Below are 18,617 nucleotides of genomic sequence, written 5' to 3'. Positions count from 1 at the left end.
TCACAGCAGCACCGCATTTCTTAAGCAAGGGGAGTTTTATGTGGTGATTTAAAATTGCTTCAGATGTAGTGTGAAGAGGTTTTTTTGTGAGGGGGGGGATTGCCTGCAGCAGAAAATCCAAATATCACTCTCCCCCCGGCCCCTCACCACCATAGTGATGGAAATATCATTTAAAATAATCACGAACTGGATGCTTCCAACCATACTCCTAAGTCTGCTGCCTGAAGCAAGCCACTTCACTGCCTACTAGCAGGGCCGGCTCTGAATTTCTGACATGCAGAAATGTTCCTTGTACAAGAAGTGTAGAAGCCATGGAAGGACAGAAGAATCCTGCTTTAGCAAACTGTGTCTCTGGGCCCATCTGATCTCGCATTTTGCCTCCCTGGAGTGGCCCACCTTTGGAAAGCTCTCCATCGGGGCATGAAGGCAACAGCCCTGCCCTGTTGCTCGTCTCCAGTTTCTGATAACCTCAGAGCATGACATTTCCATTTAGCCATCCTGATTTAGGCTTCATGGTATGTCTGACAATTACACGTGTGTTTGTTCTGCTGCATGTACATGTGTTGGAATGGTAGTCAGTTGTGGTGTAAAATGACTAATTACCAAGACATTTTATTTACCAAGATGTTTATTATGTTTTTATATGTGTTGGAAGCCGCCCATAGTGGACAGGGTATAAATATAATAAATAATACAGTGGTACCTCAGGTTACAGACACTTCAGGTTACAGACACTTCAAGTTACAGACTCCACTGACCCAGAAATAGTAAATCGGGTTAAGAACTTTGCTTCAGGATGAGAACAGAAATCGCGTAGTGGTGGCGCGGCGGCAGCGGGAGGCCCCGTTAGCTAAAGTGGTACCTCAGATTAAAAACAGTTTCAGGTTAAGAACGGACCTCCAGAAAGAATTAAGTTCTTAACCCAAGGTGTCACTGTAATAATAATAATTCTACCTGAGGCAAAGGGCAAGGTGACATCCCCTCTAGTTCTGTGTAGAGAAGCTTGCCAAATTGCCAGGGTTAATCTTATTTTTATACTAGTGACTGGACCTCCATTGCGCCGAGGGGCAGCAGGCTAGTTTAGGGGTTACACACAGCTCCATCCTCCAACACTTTGCCATTGGCACTTGCCCCCTGCCATCTGTCTCTAGAGACAGCCACTTTACTCTGCCTAACGATAGGACCAGTCCTGCATTTATGCACTATCAAAAAAGAGAAAACTCATCACCTTAAAAGAGGACATAGATTTTTCATTAAAAAATTCATAAAATCTGTATATGCTGCTGTCTATATATTTAGCAGTGATTACTACAATTTATATAGGAATGAAATACCTCTCACCATAAGGTGGGAAAGGAAAGTGTGACCAGGTGAACTGTGCGCCTGTTTAAAGGTAAAGGGACCCCCAACCATTAGGTCCACTTGTGGCCGACTTTGGGATTGCAGCACTCATCTCGCTTTATTGGCTGAGGGAGCCGGCATACAACTTCCGGGTCATGTGGCTAGAATGACTAAGCCGCTTCTGGCGAACCAGAGCAGTGCACGGAAACACTGTTTACCTTCCTGCCAGAGCGATACCTATTTATCTACTTGCACTTCATGCTTTCAAACTGCTAGGTTGGCAGGAGCAGGGACCAAGCAACGGGAGCTCACCCCTTTGCGGGGATTCAAACCGTGACCTTCTGATTGGCAAGTCCTAGGCTCTGTGGTTTAACCCACAGTGCCACCCGTGTCCCTTGTGTGCCTGTTTACTATGCTATTAATGGGTGATTTCTGCAAGGTCCTTGCTCTCCCTTGTTAGGTTCATTATCATTAAGTCAAACTTTGAACAGATAGCTCTTTGTATAGAGAACTCATTCAAATAATAGAGGGTTGTCCTCCAACAGCCCTTCAAACAGAGAAGTGTCCTTGGCACACTGACACCCTATGATAGAACATGAGACTCTTAATCTCACGGTTGGGGGTTCAATCCTTTTGTTGGGCAAAAAGATTCCTTCATTGCTACATTGCAGGGACCTTGGGCTAGAGGAGACTTGTGGTCCCAACTCTGCAATTCTATAATTCTGTTGTATGCACAGCTATATATCATTGATGCCAAATGTGATTAACTCAGCAGTTAGGTGAGCTGACTTTTGTCAGATGCCACCACTCCGTGTCTGTTGTGATGGGATGTGGGGAGGGTATGGAGTAAATGTGGAAATCTCTTCATCAGGCATAAATCAAAAGTTAGTACATCCAAAAAGGGAAAAGTTACAATCAAAAAGTCGCTGAACCTGACCTGGACTCAAATTTATTGGTTTAGAGAGGGTTTCTTGAAAGTGAAGTAGAATTGAATCCAAACCTAAAATCTTTTTGTTGCCTTAGACTGAATAGGAACCCAACCTCTAATTCTAAAAAAAAGGTACACGAGAGCACACACATTAGGGAGCCAGACCCTTTCCCCCCTTTTTTTGCTGACCTTCTTATGTTTGGCTAAGATTGGAAGGAGTCAGGGATTTCATGAAGGGACCCCAACCTTATGTTTTTATACAGTGCTTAGAGGCAAAACCTTCTCAAAGCAATTTACAAAGCATAAAACAATAAAATATGCATCATATACAATCAGCTAAAACAACAGCATTATCCAGAGTGCTGGTAAGTAGTAACCCTATTGGTGGTTACAAATTTCAAACATAAGAGGAAAAAACAAAGTGCAATATCTAATGTCAAGACTTATGCATCGAATGTCAGCTGGTGTTCACATCCAGATTACTGTTGTGCGATTCCGGAACAAATTGTGGTGTGATCTCATAGGAGGAAGTAAGATGTTCACTTCACATTATGGCTGAGGTTAGAAAGTAATGATTGATGAGGGCCCTACAGTCTTCCTTGCATAGGAGCCAACTCTTAAAGGCCAAGGTCCCTTCGCCCGCCACCCAAGTTGTTGGGCATTGCCATTCAAATGGTATGTGATCGATTATGTGGGGTGGGGCTTACCCCCCCCCCAAGTATTTTATTCAAGTTGGCACCCCGATTCCTTGGAATCTTTAAAACACATTGTATACATTTCCTAAGAGGTCACATGTACAGCACCTACATAAGTCTCCATCCTTTTCTGTTGTGAGTAATTTTGTTGTAATACTAATTCAACCAGGCTTGTTTTCCGATTCAATGCAAGTGGACAGAGGATTGCAGGCAACATATATCATTCACCAATATAAAACTACAGCAATTACCCCAGAGTAATATGAGCTTCATGGCTGTGTGAGGTTTTGAAGCGAGGACTGGACTCCCAGGCGCTAGCCCAACAATCTTATCTCTAGACCTGCACATACGACAGTTTGCAATTTCAACAGAAGCCTCCACAATTCTCTCATCTCCCCCACATGCCACCATTTCTCACAACCTCCTAAGCAAAGGAAGAAAAACTGGGCTTCTGTATGAACTTCCATTATGCAGTTTTCTCACCCTAGTTTTACAACAAAAGCAAAAACAACAGAAGGAAAAAACAAACCCTTTTCCTCATTCTTACCTCCATCAAGAAATGTGCCTGGACAAAAATCCTTCCTCCTCATTCTTTCTGGAACTGTTTTCTCTTGATGGGGACAGAGGGGGGATATTCTGCTAGTGGTTTTTATGACTGGCTAAGCAGAGGCGATGGATGGAAGCCTCTCTGTCACTGGAAATGTATTGCTATTATTCTAGGTGACAGGACAAAGACTGGACCATGGCTTTGGAGGTTTGGGGGGGGGATTCAGAATCTTGACAGAGTGATGCCCCTCCCACCCTGCCTATAAGTGAGGGCCTCTTAAACCATTTGTTTCTTGAATTTCCCCAAGCAAGAGGAGGCAGCAAATGCAGCATGGAGGAGCTGCGGTAAGGTATTTAGATGCAACAAACAGACTCACTGCAATGAACTTTTTCTCCTCTGTAGCTACTCCCTCATCACCCCAAGTGTCCTGCGAGTAGAGACGGATGAGACGATTGTGGTGGAGGCTCATGGAAGCAACTTTGACACCGAGGTCACCGTCTCTGTCTATGACTTCCCACAGAAGAAAAACACCTTGTATATGGTCAAAGTTCCCATGAACCCAGCAAATGGCATGATGGTGACGCCAGCCATAAAGGTGAGTGCAGAGTGATGGTTAGGGACGGTGCCATAATGTATGCAAAAATCAAGCTCCACACTTGTGCACACTCAACCTAGGAGCAAGTCCCATTGAATGCAGTAGGGCATGCATACGATTGTGCAGTTTGTCCATTATGTTTGAGGTAGGCGGGTTAGCATATAAAAAGAGAAACTCCGGGAGGGGTAAGGGAAGGGCAAATCATCTGTGCTATCAAGCCTGACGATGGGAAATTTAAAGAAAGTACAATGCTGTCTGATCAGACCTGAATATAACATAGGCTTCCTCAACCTTGGCCCTCCAGATGTTTTTGGCCTACAACTCCCATGATCCCTAGCTAGCAGGTCAGGGATGATGGGAATTGTAGTCTCAAAACATCTGGAGGGCCGAGGTTGAGGAAGCCTGATATAACACATCAGAAGATCCAGATTGTTAGTTCCCAGACCAGCTTTAGAGGTTAGTAAAATATATTTGTGAGGATTTGTGTGATCGTATGCAATGGTCATATTTCAGTATCTGCTTTCTGGCAGGGTCAGCAGTAAATTTGGCCTGAAAAATGTCAAGGTTGACAACCCAGATAAATACCAGTCTCGCCCACCTTTGTGCCTTGATCTGCAGAAACTCACCCATGAAACTCATTCTTCGCACAAGGTCTAAACATAATTTGCCCATTGCAGATGATCAAACTGCTGTTAAAAGTCAGAACTGCAAGATTCTTTTGAATGACTGGAATGTATAGGGTTGCCCTATAGCCGATTGTAGGGCAGTGTTTCTCAAACTTGAGTCTCCAGCTGTTGTTGGACTACAACTACTATAATCTCTACCTGGAAGGACCAGGAATGATGGGATTTGTAGTCCAACAACAGCTGGAGAGTCAAGTTTGAGAAACACTTTTATAGGGTGTTATTCCTAATACTTAAGGAAGGATTCTAAGAATAGTGGTTTACCATTTTGATGTTTCATCTTAATGGATTTGACTTTGCTAGTGGCTGGATGCAGAGGAGTGGGGAAAAGCACCAGCTGGGGAACCCCCAAGGTAAGAAGGCTCAGAGCCAGGGGATTGGCCCCCCAAAAATTAAAGGGGGGAAAACTGGATGTACATTTCCTAAATATAAGATAAAAAACAAATAAAATTAAGCCTACATACAGCAACAGTGGCAAATGGCTTTAGATGCCTATTAGGTCCATAAATTACCATATAGCATATATTCAACACAAAAAACAGCGACAATTTGTTGTTGACAAAGGAGATCTGGACATATAAAGAGCCCCATTACCTTCAGTAGCTTAGGCCCTCATCAAACCTGAATCCAGCTCTGGTTGGCATGGTGAGCAGCATGTATCTTGGTCTTTTATGAATACATATTTTAGGCCTTCTTCTATGATTAGTCACAGTTTGGCTCTGCCTTACGGTTTCAGCTGAGGGAACCTGAAATATATGAATTCTATTTTTAACGTGCCTTTGGCAAGTTTATGTATTGTCTCTTTAGTCTGGAGTTAATGAAGTGTGCGGTCATGTCTCTTGGCTTGTTTGCATTATGAGCAGAAGACAAACTCTGTTGTCAGCACATCCACAGGCATTTATTTGAAGTGTTCGTGGGCCTGTCATGCAAGAACCACTCTGAGCTGCCATCCTCCACATGCTCTGGGAATCATCTGAATCATAAATTATAGTAAAAACTTATTTTCTTAAGGTCATCCAGCTTACTTATGCGCTCCTTAGTTATATCTCTTGCACACTTCAGTTTTACTTGCCAGTCAGCAGCTATATTTGATGCTGTGCCAACTGTTTCCTGAATGATCTGCATTTACCTTGTCAGAGGAAGGAGTTACACTTCAATTGGGCTGAGCTTAGGGATGTTATAGAATTCTGTCAGACACAGAAATGGGAGCAGAAATTCCCACTATTTTCACGTTTGTCCGAGGTCAGGAATGAATATCATGCAATCATACGAGTAGTATTCACTATTGTGGTGTGTTTTTTTAGTGCGTAAACATTTTGTAAATAACTATGTTGTTTTTTTGGCATGTCCCTTCCACTGAAATGCATTGAAATTACTTATGTAAGTACAAGGTAGAGGAAGCTGCAGCTGACAGGGTGTCTCTGACCCAGTGACATGTGGGAATGTTAAGGATAGTAGGGAAGGATAGATTGAATAAGTATTATCCTTCCTTCACTCACGCTAGTAAGTGATGTAGCAGAGCAAATTCCCCTCAATATAGCTGGAAGCTAGTTTGCAGATTCATTTGAATCTCTTAGTTAAGATTATTTCCTGGTGTCCCCTTTAATCCCTCTTAAAACAATAAAGGCACGAGAGTCTTTCTGAGTAAAGTAACAAAAATTTTACTCACATTTCAGTTCACGGTTTGATCCCTGAAAGGCAGACTTTACTTGGTAGTTATACAAAGAAACTGTGAATTCATCTCTTATGGAGACTGAACTCATGTGCTGCTGGCTGAGAGCCAGCAGACAGCAACATTACATTTAGATAACAAAATGGCTGCAGGAGAGCAGCATGGTAGCAAAAGATCAGCAAGAGAGCAATAAGAGACAAGACGAACTGAGAAAGTGGCTGCATGGTTGGGCTCTTTTGTGGAGTCAGCCAGAGCGATGCCCATCTCCCGGGTCACATGCAGGGAGAGGAAGCTCCAGACCAGTGGATGGTCTGACTGGATGTCCCTCTGCATGTGCCCACTTTAAGGAAATAAGGAATGTTGCATTTGACCGTACCAATGGATTACGTCCTACATGACAAAGTGTCAAGCAAACAGGAGAGTTAAACATCTGAATGAGTTTAGCTGCAGGGCAAGGAGGTCAGGGCATTCTATTCTGCCCCCCTCCAGCCCTTTGACCTAAACAAGTTTTCCTGATTCCCTCACACAGGTTCCTGCCAAAGACATGAAAAAGGATTCCAAGCAAAACCAGTATGTGGTTGTCCAGGCCAGCTGTCCTCAGTTCACATTGGAGAAGACAGTTCTGGTCTCCTTCCACAGTGGATATCTCTTCATCCAGACAGATAAAACCATCTACACCCCGGGATCTGCAGGTGATGCCTTCTGCTAGCCCCACCTTATCTGGGACCACAGGAAGGGGGTACAGAATGGATGACCAGCTTGGGATCGGCCTTTGATTTATCTTTCAGAACTTTACTATTATTAGATGCATCCCTGGGTACAACTAGAGCTAGACAAATATTAACACCCCCACTACACACACCTGACAACTCAAGTTGGTCTGAAAAGGTTCTGTGTATCATCACTCAGGTATTGTAGGTTTTTGTGTTCTTTAAAAAACCAGCAGCCTCTCTCCTGCAAGAGGCAACCGTGGGACAAAGCAAATGGATGTGCACACCATGGGATGTGAGAGTAACAGACAGCTTGTTGGGACTGTGGCACTCACCTGACCTCCCTCCAGCTGAGTTGTAGCTGCATACTGCCCCAAAGAGGAGGAGAGGAGAGGCTGACACAGTGCAGACTACAAGAAGGAGCACTTGATTGGCTTTGCACCTCCCTCTCTCTGCTGCTATGTGGCAGTGACTCAGCCAGAGGGAGGTCAGGTGAGCAGTGCACCTTCACCATGCCATAGTCCACTACCAGAAATGGATTTATCTTCTGGTATTTTTTATCTTTAAGCAATAAGGAAAAAAACCCTGCAAGATTTGTACATCTCAAAATATGGATGTGAGCCCACATGCACACACGCACACACACATTTTTTTATTTTTTATCTTTAAACAATAAGAAGGAAAAACCTGTAAGATTTGTACATCTCAAAATAGGGATGTGAGCGTTAGTGCGCGCGCACACACACACACTCAGTCAAAATGTGTAGGATGGATGTAGTTGATGTTTTTTTTTCCTATTTCTTTTCAAACTCAAATACCTCTCTTTTATTTCTCAGTGCGCTACCGTGTCTTTTCTGTGGGCCACAACATGGAGCTTTTGGATAAGCCTGTGATTGTTGAGTTTGAGGTGAGAGGCATATATTTGTGTGTGTGTTGAGTACAGCATTGGCCGCCTGAAATTGCAGTGATGGTTGGTGCTTCACTAAACATTCTGCAGCGATTTCACAGAAAGAGTGATGGCCATTCTGTGTAGCTTTTCTTAGGAAGCATATTGCATGGGCATTTTTCATAACTCCTTAAATGCCATTTCAGACCTTGGCAGTGCTGGCTCATCCCAGCAGTGGTATCATGGGAAACTATCTCACCCCAAGACCTTGGGGAAAGAACTATACTGGGATGAGGTGGGAGAAGGGAATCAGTGGGAGAAGGGAATGTTTACTTTTTTCCTCTCAGTCACACAACCTTTTATTTCTCCTGCTCCTCCTGCACACAACCTTTTATTTCTCCTGCTCCTCCTTTAAGGAGCCCAAAGTGGCAAGATGGGGTTATCCTCTTCTGTCCTCCTGCCTGTATCTTAAGTGCTAGTTCAGAGTACCTGCTTCAGTGTTTGCTAGTAAAGGCAATTGGACTGGTGTGAGCGCACACACAATAACAGGTCTGGCTGAAGACATTTTGGCACCTGAGGTCAACCACAAAATGGCGCCCCTCCACCAGGGAAGAAGGGGTGAGAGAAGATCTGCATCAGAAACAAGGAGGAGAAAAGAAATATTTACAGCGGGAATAAGGGAAGTCCTATTTGCCAAGAGATCACTGTACAGGGGTAGATCTGGCCTCCAAGGAGCATCCCACAGCTGTAACTGCCTCTGTGGCAACAGGCAATACATTCCTTGGAGACTGGATCTGCTGGTCCGATAGATCCTGCCTCCTGAGGCAATCACCTCACCTTGTCTCATGGGCTGGCCCTGTATTGTTTTTCAGCCGTGCTGGAATATGATTGCTGTAGAGATTAGGTTGGCCCCATCTCTTGTACTACAAGGATAGCTAATTGAGGCAAGGCTGGAGATTCTTAAATGTACTTTTGCTTATTGTTACTGGTTTTGTGTTTTCAAAGATAGGTATTTTTAAATACGGAAAGCCACTTTGTGGAGGAGTTCCGCAAAAAACAGTGTGTGAATCTCCTAAGCCAATTAATTAAATTAACTATCATCACAACGGTTTAGGCCAGAGCCATCCTGGAAGCTTTGTGGCTAAGCCGAGGTCAAGGACTTGGTAGTGTACAACTAAAGCTCTACCTATCTAGAGAATTTGTTTTTCCACATTATGAATACTGAGTGCAATCATTTTTCATTCCTTCAGCAACCATTGAAACGTGTTTTTCTCCTTCACAGACACCAGATGGCATTATTGTCAGCCAGAGTTCCATCAGCCCCACTTCAACAAACATCCGGCCTTACAACTTACCTGAGATTGTCAGGTATTTGACCATGAATACTACCATGCAGCATATTTGTACAGAAAGTGAGCTGAAACAGCAGCCGGAGAAGAAAGCTCATCAATGTGCAAAGTGCCGTTTATCCTTCTTTTGGGGGTTTCATATGAAACAAAAATATACTCCAAGCTCTCATCAATATTAGTATATATTTACCACCCACAACCAGGGGACACGGGTGGCACTGTGGGCTAAACCACAGAGCCTAGGACTTGCCAATCAGAAGGTCGGCGGTTCGAATCCCCACAACAGGGTGAGCTCCCGTTCCTCGGTCCCTGCTCCTGCCAACCTAGCAGTTCAAAAGCACTTCAAAGTGCAAGTAGATAAATAGGTACCGCTCAGGTGGGAAGGTAAACGGCGTTTCCGTGTGCGGCTCTGGTTCACCAGAAGCGGCTTAGTCATGCTGGCCACATGACCCGGAAGCTGTACGCCGGCTCCCTCGGCCAATTAAGCGAGATGAGCGCCGCAACTCCAAAGTCGGTCACAACTGGACCTAATGGTCAGGGGTCCCTTTGCCTTTACCACCCACAACCACCCTGTGACATACACGTAGATGGGGTGTCAGAGTGTGATCTCATCCTCCACATATCCACATTTTAAGATTTTGGGGACAGGCATTCTGCTCCAAGCTAAACAGCACAGTCCTTTGCATATATTCCCCATTGAGCCCAATATGGCTTATCTCAGGTGTGTATGACTAGGAATGTGGCTGGGCAGAGTAAGCTCAACCCTGATCAGGAAGCAGTCATGTGGCAGATCCAACACTGCACCCAAAGGCCTGTCACTCACCCTGGCCAGGGCGGAGGATGGGGAGTGGGTTTCTACACATATTTTGCTGAGGTGCAGCTGAGAGACTTGAGGATAGGACCCCTTGGGTGGTCCTTGGGGCTCTGGGTCCAATAGGCCCGAAGTCATCACTGCTCCACCGTGCCCCAAAATGGCACTTTGTGGTTCTTCACAGAGTACTGCCAGCAAAGAGAATTGCTGATGGGATCTTGCTGCCAGCTTTAATAATACAGTAATAATAATAATTTATTATTTCTACCCCACCCATCTGACTGGAACAAGCATGGGAGGAGAGCTCTATATCGGGAACAAGAAGGGGGAAGTCAATTCAATAATAATAATAATAATATATTTATACCCTGCCCATCTTACTGGGTTTCCCCAGCCACTCTGTGTGGCTTCCAACAGAATATTAAAAACACGATAAAACATCAAACATTAAAAACTTCCCTAAACAGGGCTGCCTTCAGTTGTCTTCTAAAAGTCAGATCGTTGTTTATATCAGTGATATCTGATGGGTGGGCGTTCCACAGGGCGGGCGCCACTACCAAAAAGGCCCTCTCCCTGGTTTCCTGTAACCTCACTTCTTGTAGTGAGGGAACTGCCAGAAGGCCCTCTTAGCTGGACCTCAGTGTCTGGGCTGAACTATCAGGGTAGAGACGCTCCTTCAGGTATACTGAACCAAGGCCGTTTAGGGCTTTAAAGGTCAGCACCAACACTTTGAATTGTTCTCGGAAATGTAATGGGAGCCAATGTAGGTCTTTTAAGACCGGTGTTATGTGGTCTCGGTGGCCGCTCCCAGTCACCAGTCTAGCTGCTGCATTCTGGATTAGTTGTAGTTTCCAGGTCACCTTCAAAGGGAGCCCCACGTAGAGCAAATTGGCACTTTGGCAAGGCTGAGCCCTCCACTGTATCATAATCATCCCCCTCCATCAGCCATGGTGCTTTTATCTGCTGTCTTCCAGAGAGGACCCTAAGCACCAATTTAATTCTGACCACCATTGGGGGGAATGAGCATTAAGGGACATAGACTATATTCTAACCTCACCCATAGGGAGAAGAGGCCCTGCAGCCCATTCTGATTTCACCTTTAATATCATGAGTTGACTAAGCAGAAGCAGTGAACATTCCTTCCTTTCCCTTCTCTAGTTTGGGGACCTGGAAGATTGTGGCAAAGTATCAAGACTCCCCACAGGAGACCTTCACCACGCAATTTGATGTCAAGGAATATGGTAAGGAGGACCACCTCTGCTTAGCATTTCCCCTGGCCCATTACAGGCATTGTTTCCTCTTTAATCCCTTGGTTGGATTCAACAGATGAATCTTCCCAGTGAAAGCCCCGCCCACTTGTGCAACTGGGCTTCCCCCCTCTCTCTGCTCCTGAAGTTGGCTTGTGAAGGGGTCGCGAGAACCCCCAGAACAGTGCACTGAGAGGGATTGTTGAATTGCTCCCCTTGACTGTTTCCCAGGGAATACTCCCATTGGTCTTCCACCATGACACTTGGAATTGCTCATACTATTGAAATTGCTGGCACTGACCTGAAAGCTCACTACAATTATATATTCTCATCTTTCCATGAATGTTTATATGTTCTTCCCCTGTTTTTCCCTCTAGTACTGCCAAGCTTTGAAGTAATAGTGGAGCCATCAGATAAGTTTTATTACATTGACAGCGACAAGGATTTCAGAGTGGATATCACTGCAAGGTGGGTGTCTGCAACTATGGAAAGGTAAAGACGAGGTATTACCTGCATAAAATGAAATTATCACGTCCAGAAAAACAAGAATTCACAGTATGATTTTAAACACGTTTATTTGGAACATTTTGAATGTTTAGAAACATTAGAATGCAAAATACAAAGAAGCAAAAGAGAAGATATTGTAAAGGGGGAGAGAATAAGATCATGTTTTCATTATATTACAGAAAAGAAAATATACGATTTTATACTATCCTGAAACTTATTATTCCAGATTGTAACAATCAATAGCTATATTTCAGTAGATTTGCTTGGCTAAAAGGAACCTATAATTTTCCTGCTTTGGCTGCTAGAATACATGTCACATGTAGTTGGGTTGCTATGTAAACCTTTTAAAAACTGTAAATAGCAGCCACTGGGGGGCCCCATCCAGTTGTTTTTACCTCACTAGGAACTTCCCTCTTAGAGTTTAGAACAGCTGGAGAGGGGAGAGGAAAGATCTCCTGGGATCACAGGACAAAGGCTAAGAGTAAAAACCCTCCATGGTGCCTGTCCTGATCAGGCTGCCCAGGAACTGCTATTTACAATTTTTTAAAGATTCATGGGGTCACAGCTACAAGTGATGTGTGTAGTGTCACATGTAGTTTGGCCCTTAGGGCAAAAATAGATGCGAGAGGGACAGACACATTTGTTCGTGTACAAATCTATCCCGTTCTTTTATAAAGGGAAGAAGTAGGAAATTCTATTAAAACATCATAAGAGGCAGATAGGTAAGGGAATTGAACCCTTCCCCTTCCGCAAGTTGATCTCATTGTCATTCTTGTCATTGCTGTTATAAATAGACTATGTTTTCCACAGGTAAATCTGTATTCAAAGTGGTACATACAAAAAACAACATTCTAAGTACAGTACAGTCGTACCTCTGCTTACGTATCCCTCTGGATACGTAAACTTCGGGCTGCGAACATGGCAAACCTGGAAGTTCTCTACGTGCTCGCACATGAGCAAAAGCACTCTATGGCACCACGCACATGTGCAGAACAGGCACCCTTGGTTGCAGATACTTTGGGATACGTCCGGAGCTCTGGAACGGATCCTGTTAGCAACCGGAGGTACCACTGTATCAGAATAACCACACATAAGACACATAATATCACTGCAACATAATGCTAAAAATAATAATAACCAGCAATTGCAGTTCCTTTGATATATCTAAACATACATCTGCCTATGGTTCTGGCACCGGTCTCCTGCTTTTTGCAGTCCTCTGATCCCTCACACACTTACCCCCATTTGACGTTGAAAACAGATCTTTAATTTCCCAAGAAAATAAGATAATAGGTTAATGACACTGATATTGATATTGATAGTTTTGCTTTCTCATTTGGTGAACTAACCAGAAATTTTATGTTAGGAAGAAAAGCAGATGAACTTAGGACTATAAAATATATGTTGGGTGTCTTACATTTGTCACAAAAAACACATACTCCATCTCTCCCAACAAATGAAAGAGAAATTCAGTATGTTTTAACTTTATTCTCTGCTTTGAGGTTCTGAGCATTAAGGAAATGTGGTATTAACAGAAATGTGTTTTACATGCATTGTGACTGATATAACACCACCAGGGTGCGACCGACATAGCCTGGAAAAGGGGAAACAAGCCTAGGCTGCCCGATCCCGTGACTGAGCTGAACATGCAAGTTGCAGAGAAATTTTGGAGTCTGCAAAACAGTTACATTTTTCTCAGCTTTTAAAATGCAATTACAGTGGAACCTCAGCTTACATTACCCTTGGATAATGTAAACTTCGGGTTGTGAAAACGGCAAACCTGGAAGTATTCTTTCGGTTTTCACCGCTTACGCATGCACAGAAGTGCTCTGCATGGCGCACATGCGCAGAAGTGGCACCCCGGGTGCGGAAACCTCGGGATCTGACCGGAGCTCTGGAATGGATCCCGTCTGCAACTGGAAGTACCACTGTACAGGAAAGCATCTAAACTGTCAGTAATTTTTTTTCTTTTTTTTTTTTTAAGGGGAAGATCAGGGCAGTTATCAAAACAGTATACAGTTGTACCTGGAACTCGAATGGAATCCATTCCGGAAGTCTGTCCAACTTCCAAAATGTTCGGAAACCAAAGCGCAGCTTCTGATTGGCTGCAGGAAGCTCCTGCAGCCAATCGGAAGCTGTGGAAGCCCTTTGGATGTTCGGGTTCCAAACAATATTTGCAAACCGGAATGCTCACTTCCGGGTTTGCTGTGTTCGGGAGCCAAAACGTCTGAGTACCAAGGCGTTTGGGATCCAAGGTACGACTGTAATGTTAACTGAAGTTAAATAATATCAGCTAAAACACAAAACGTTAAGTAAAAAAGCTTACAAGAGTTATATTGGTCACTACAGAATGACCCAAGGGCAGTCTCCCCAGTTGTGATTCTCTGAAACTGGTAGTCATCCTTATGCTGCCCCCAGAAAGTGGAGGTAGAACACAGCTTTCATGGCTAGTACCTGTTGAGAGCCATGTCCTCTGTAAATTGACCCCTGCAATTCATTTTTGTTCTTTTAGGTTTCTCTATGGGAAGAATGTGGAGGGTGTGGCCTTTGTCCTCTTTGGAGTGAAAACAGATGATGTCAAACACAGTATTCCAGATTCACTCAAGAGAATTGAAGTAAGATAGGTGCCTGTGGGTGTGTTCTGTTGTGCACACATGCATATGTGCCACATTGGTCACACTCTTGCTTTCCTTTCTTTCCAGATTACCGACGGGGAAGGGGAAGCTGTGCTGACAAGAGCAATGCTGCAGAAGCGATTTCAGAACCTCAACGAGCTGGTTGGGCACTCCCTCTATGTCTCTGTGACAGTGATGACTGACTCAGGTGAGCTATGATGCAAACAGGGCCAGATTTAGGTTTGATGAGGCCCTCAGCTACTGAAGGTAATGGGGCCCTTTATATGTCCAGCTGTCCTTTGTCAACAACAAATTGTTGCTGTTTTTTGTGTTGAATATATGCTATATGGTAATTTATGGAGCTAATAGGTGTCTAAAGCCATTTGCACATGTTGTCACACAACCAGTCCATGCAGAATGTAGGCACCCTATATATAGAAATGAGCAAACCAATGATATTTTAGGGAGCAGGCTAGGATCACAGGAGCCTACACAACACAAAACACTGTTGCTGTATGTAGGTTTTATTTTATTTGTTTTTTATCTTATATTTTGGAAATGTGCATCCTGGTTTTTTTCCTTTACATTTTTGGGGGCCCCCAAGCTATAGCTTGTTTAGCTTATATGTAAAATAAAGGAAAGGGAGCAAGGAGGGGAAAAAGGAAAAGAAAGAAGTGAGACAGTTTCTCCAGCCAAGTTAGCAATCCCTTCCCTGTAGGAGCAGGGGCAGGTATTTGGAGAGAATCCCAAACAAGAACGAAACAGAGAGAGAGAGAGCATGCAGCAGAATAGAAATACAGGACAAACTGTGTCCTGTATTGAATTAACACAGGACGTTGCATTCTGTATTGAAATACTGGATGATCCTGTATTACACGGGACAGGTGGCAACTCTACTGCCAGTACATAGAGCATTGTGTATGGAGGGGCTGACCTGTTCTTTGGCAAGGATCCAATGGCCAATCCGATGCACAGGGATTCTTCGGCAGTCAAGCAGGTGTGTAAAGGATCAGCTGGAGGGCAGGACATTTGTGTACTGGAGCTATTCCATTTGGAGCAAATGCTGAGAGCCTGGCTCTGAAACACTGTGAAGATTTCTCTCTCCTCGCTTGGCTTCATTCCTTCTCTGAGTCCCTTCTTCTCCTTTCTGCAGGCAGCGACATGGTGGTGACTGAGCGATCTGGCATCAGCCTTGTGACGTCACCCTATCAGATCCACTTCACGAAAACCCCCAAGTACTTCAAGCCGGGGATGCCCTTTGAACTGATGGTAATGTTCACCTGAGTCTCTCTTCCTTTCATGGCCCAGTCCCAGGCTCTTGGAAATCCACAGAAGTAAACATAAGGAGCTGTGGGAAATCTCTTAAATCCATGGATGTCTTGGGAAAAGTGGTGTTGGCTCTGCAGAGATGGCTACATCTCACACTCATTCACCTCTTCTCAATTGCTTAGGTGTTTGTCACCAATCCTGATGGCTCCCCGGCTTCCCGTGTACCTGTGGTGACAGAGCCAATTGCAGCTGATGGAACCACCCAGGATGATGGGACGGCCAAGCTGATTCTGAACACGCCAGCAAACAGCCAAGAGCTCAGAATCACAGTGAGTCCCCCTGAGGCCGTGCCAAGTTCCCTTCAAATGCATGAATTGTGCTATTGGCAGTTCCTGTGTGTATCTTCTGCACACATAACCAAAGCAACTGAATTTTTTTTAGGGAGTAGGGATCTGTAGCTCAGTGGGAGAGAGCATGCTTTGCATAGAGGTCCCAGTTTCAGTCTATTTTTGATGGATATACTCTGCTTCCATGGTCAAATGCTATATGCTTCTGAATACCAGTTGCTGGAAACTGCAGGAGAGGCGAGTGCTCTTGTGTTTGAGTCTTACGTGGGTGGCGCTGTGGTCTAAACCACCGATCAGAAGGTTGGCGGTTCGAATCCCCGCAACAGAGTGAGCTCCTGTTCCTCTGGCCCAGTTCCTGCCATCCTAGCAGTTTGAAAGCATGCCAGTGCAAGTAGATAAATAGGTACTGCTGTGGTGGGATGGTAAACGATGTTTCTGTGTGCTCTGGTTTCTGTCACGGTGTTCTGTTGCTCCAGAAGTGGTTTAGTCATGCTGGCCACATGACCTGGAAAGCTGTCTGTGGACAAATGCTGGCTCCCTCAGCCTGAAAACGAGATGAGTGCCACAACCCCATAGTCGCCTTTGACTGGACTTAACTGTCCAGGGGTCCTTTACCTTTACCTGCTTGTGAACTTCCCACAGGCATCTGATTGGCCACTGTGTGAACAGGATTGTGGATTAAATGGTGGACTTGATTCAGCAGGCTCTTCTTATGTTCCCCTTGAGAGCAACAGTCTGACTTGGTTCATGTGGTTTATTGGGACTTCAGTCGCAGTGTTTACTCTTTAAACTTTAGATCCCAATAAACTATATTCTAATTTTCTTCTTTCTTTTGATGGCAGTTCACCAATTCCATCTCACCTGCACCTTTGACGTGTTGTTCAGCCTTCATTCACACTGCAGACTGGAGTTCACAAGTTACTTAAGATGGCTTTCCCCCAAGAGCCAAGATAACTTGTGCTTTAAAGGAATCTATAATGTGAATCTTCATTGGTCTGAATAGGGTTGAGAGACCACACTGTTCTCTTTTTATCCTGAGGTACTGAAAAGACCCACCCATTGATTCCAGGCACAGTGCAGGACCCGACCTGAGCTTGTGTGGGGCCTGGTAGCTGGGAACGCAGTGATATATATATATACTGTATATATATAATTTCTCCATAACTGCTACATCCTATATTTGAGGAAGGGTGTTCTGAATTTCAGTTATTTCAAATATTCATATTAAAGTGGAGTTATTTCTGAAGATACAGGTTACGTAACAGAGGTGTTTCATAGATCTTCATAGGTCCAAGATTCTATCCAATTCCTCCCCACTAGGACATTGCCACCCTGGGCAGGATATAAATATGAATATAATAATAAATAAACACTCAACTGTGCTCCGTGTGGACCCTCTCTCACAATGTTGGATGTAAAAGGACTAATGGATTCATGTCTGAGATCTGATCAACACGTCCAATTTTCTGTAGGTAAAAACCAGAGATCCCCAACTTTTAAATGAACGTCAGGCAAGCAAGACCATGATAGCTACAGCGTACCAGACCCAAGGAGGATCTGGAAACTTTCTCCATTTGGCAGTCACAGCTACGGAGCTCAAGGCTGGAGACAACTTGCCTATCAATTTCAACGTGAAGAGCAACAACCAACAAGTACTGAATCAGATCCAATATTTCACCTATATGGTAAGTACTGGGCAGAATGGAAGCCTTAGGGCCAAGTCTCCATACACCTGTTAATACTGAAGGTGTTGGTGAGAGAGGGAAGAGGGAAGTCTTCAGCCATGCGCCTAGTCCTCATGGAGAAGCAGGAAGGTGTTATATAATGAAATGAGGGGAGGTATTTAAAAGGTATTTTGTAAAAAGACTGGAAGCCTTTCTTTTAGGAATAATAGGGTCAGATGTACCCAGAGATCAAAAGAACTTTGAACTATGCAACTATGGCAGCCTGAATGATATATGCTCAGAAATGGAGGGAGGGAACAGTACCAACGAGGGAGAAGAGGCAGCTGAAATTTGTGGAGTATGTAGAATTAGCAAGCTTTAACTAATAAGAGACCGGGAAGAAAAGAGTTTTAAGGAAGATTGGAAAGTGTTTGTAGCATATCTGAAGAATCATCGTTAAGCAGGTTAAGACATTAATGGGATTAGAGTAAATTCAGCAGTATAAATGAAGTAGAGAAATAAGGAGAAGAAAGAAAAATGGGAGTAATTAGAATATTTGGTAGTAATTGATAACTAAAATGAACCATGTTGAGGGGGTGAAAGGAAGTCAATGATCAATGTATTGTTGTATTGGTTAATGTATGAATGTGGAAAATCTGTAACAGAAAAAAATATATTTTAAATAAATAAAGGATAAGCAGGGTTCAGCAATCTTTCCTACAGCACTGCCCCTTTGTGGGTTGAGGACAGT

At 44.0% G+C, this 18,617-nt stretch overlaps 1 protein-coding gene and 1 long non-coding RNA gene across 2 annotated transcripts in view; one reads left to right on the top strand and one right to left on the bottom strand.

Moving 5' to 3' along the window:
• The window catches only part of LOC309332529, a 74,634-nt gene that overhangs the window by 11,159 nt on the left and 44,858 nt on the right, over positions 1-18,617 (bottom strand). The window lies entirely within an intron of this gene.
• The window catches only part of C3 (complement C3), a 63,380-nt gene that overhangs the window by 112 nt on the left and 44,651 nt on the right, over positions 1-18,617 (top strand). The window contains exons 2-12 of the mRNA XM_081845744.1: positions 3,914-4,106; positions 6,991-7,153; positions 8,008-8,078; positions 9,340-9,425; positions 11,376-11,458; positions 11,842-11,932; positions 14,484-14,586; positions 14,674-14,794; positions 15,740-15,855; positions 16,038-16,184; positions 17,675-17,887. Of these exons, the coding sequence (XP_081701870.1) occupies positions 3,914-4,106; positions 6,991-7,153; positions 8,008-8,078; positions 9,340-9,425; positions 11,376-11,458; positions 11,842-11,932; positions 14,484-14,586; positions 14,674-14,794; positions 15,740-15,855; positions 16,038-16,184; positions 17,675-17,887 (1,387 nt within the window). The remainder of the gene's footprint in view (positions 1-3,913; positions 4,107-6,990; positions 7,154-8,007; positions 8,079-9,339; positions 9,426-11,375; positions 11,459-11,841; positions 11,933-14,483; positions 14,587-14,673; positions 14,795-15,739; positions 15,856-16,037; positions 16,185-17,674; positions 17,888-18,617) is intronic.

This window comes from Podarcis erhardii, assembly GCF_964252035.2.
Source record: "Podarcis erhardii genome assembly, chromosome: 17".
Taxonomy (NCBI): domain Eukaryota; kingdom Metazoa; phylum Chordata; class Lepidosauria; order Squamata; family Lacertidae; genus Podarcis; species Podarcis erhardii.
This window is presented reverse-complemented; position numbering and strand designations above follow the sequence as displayed.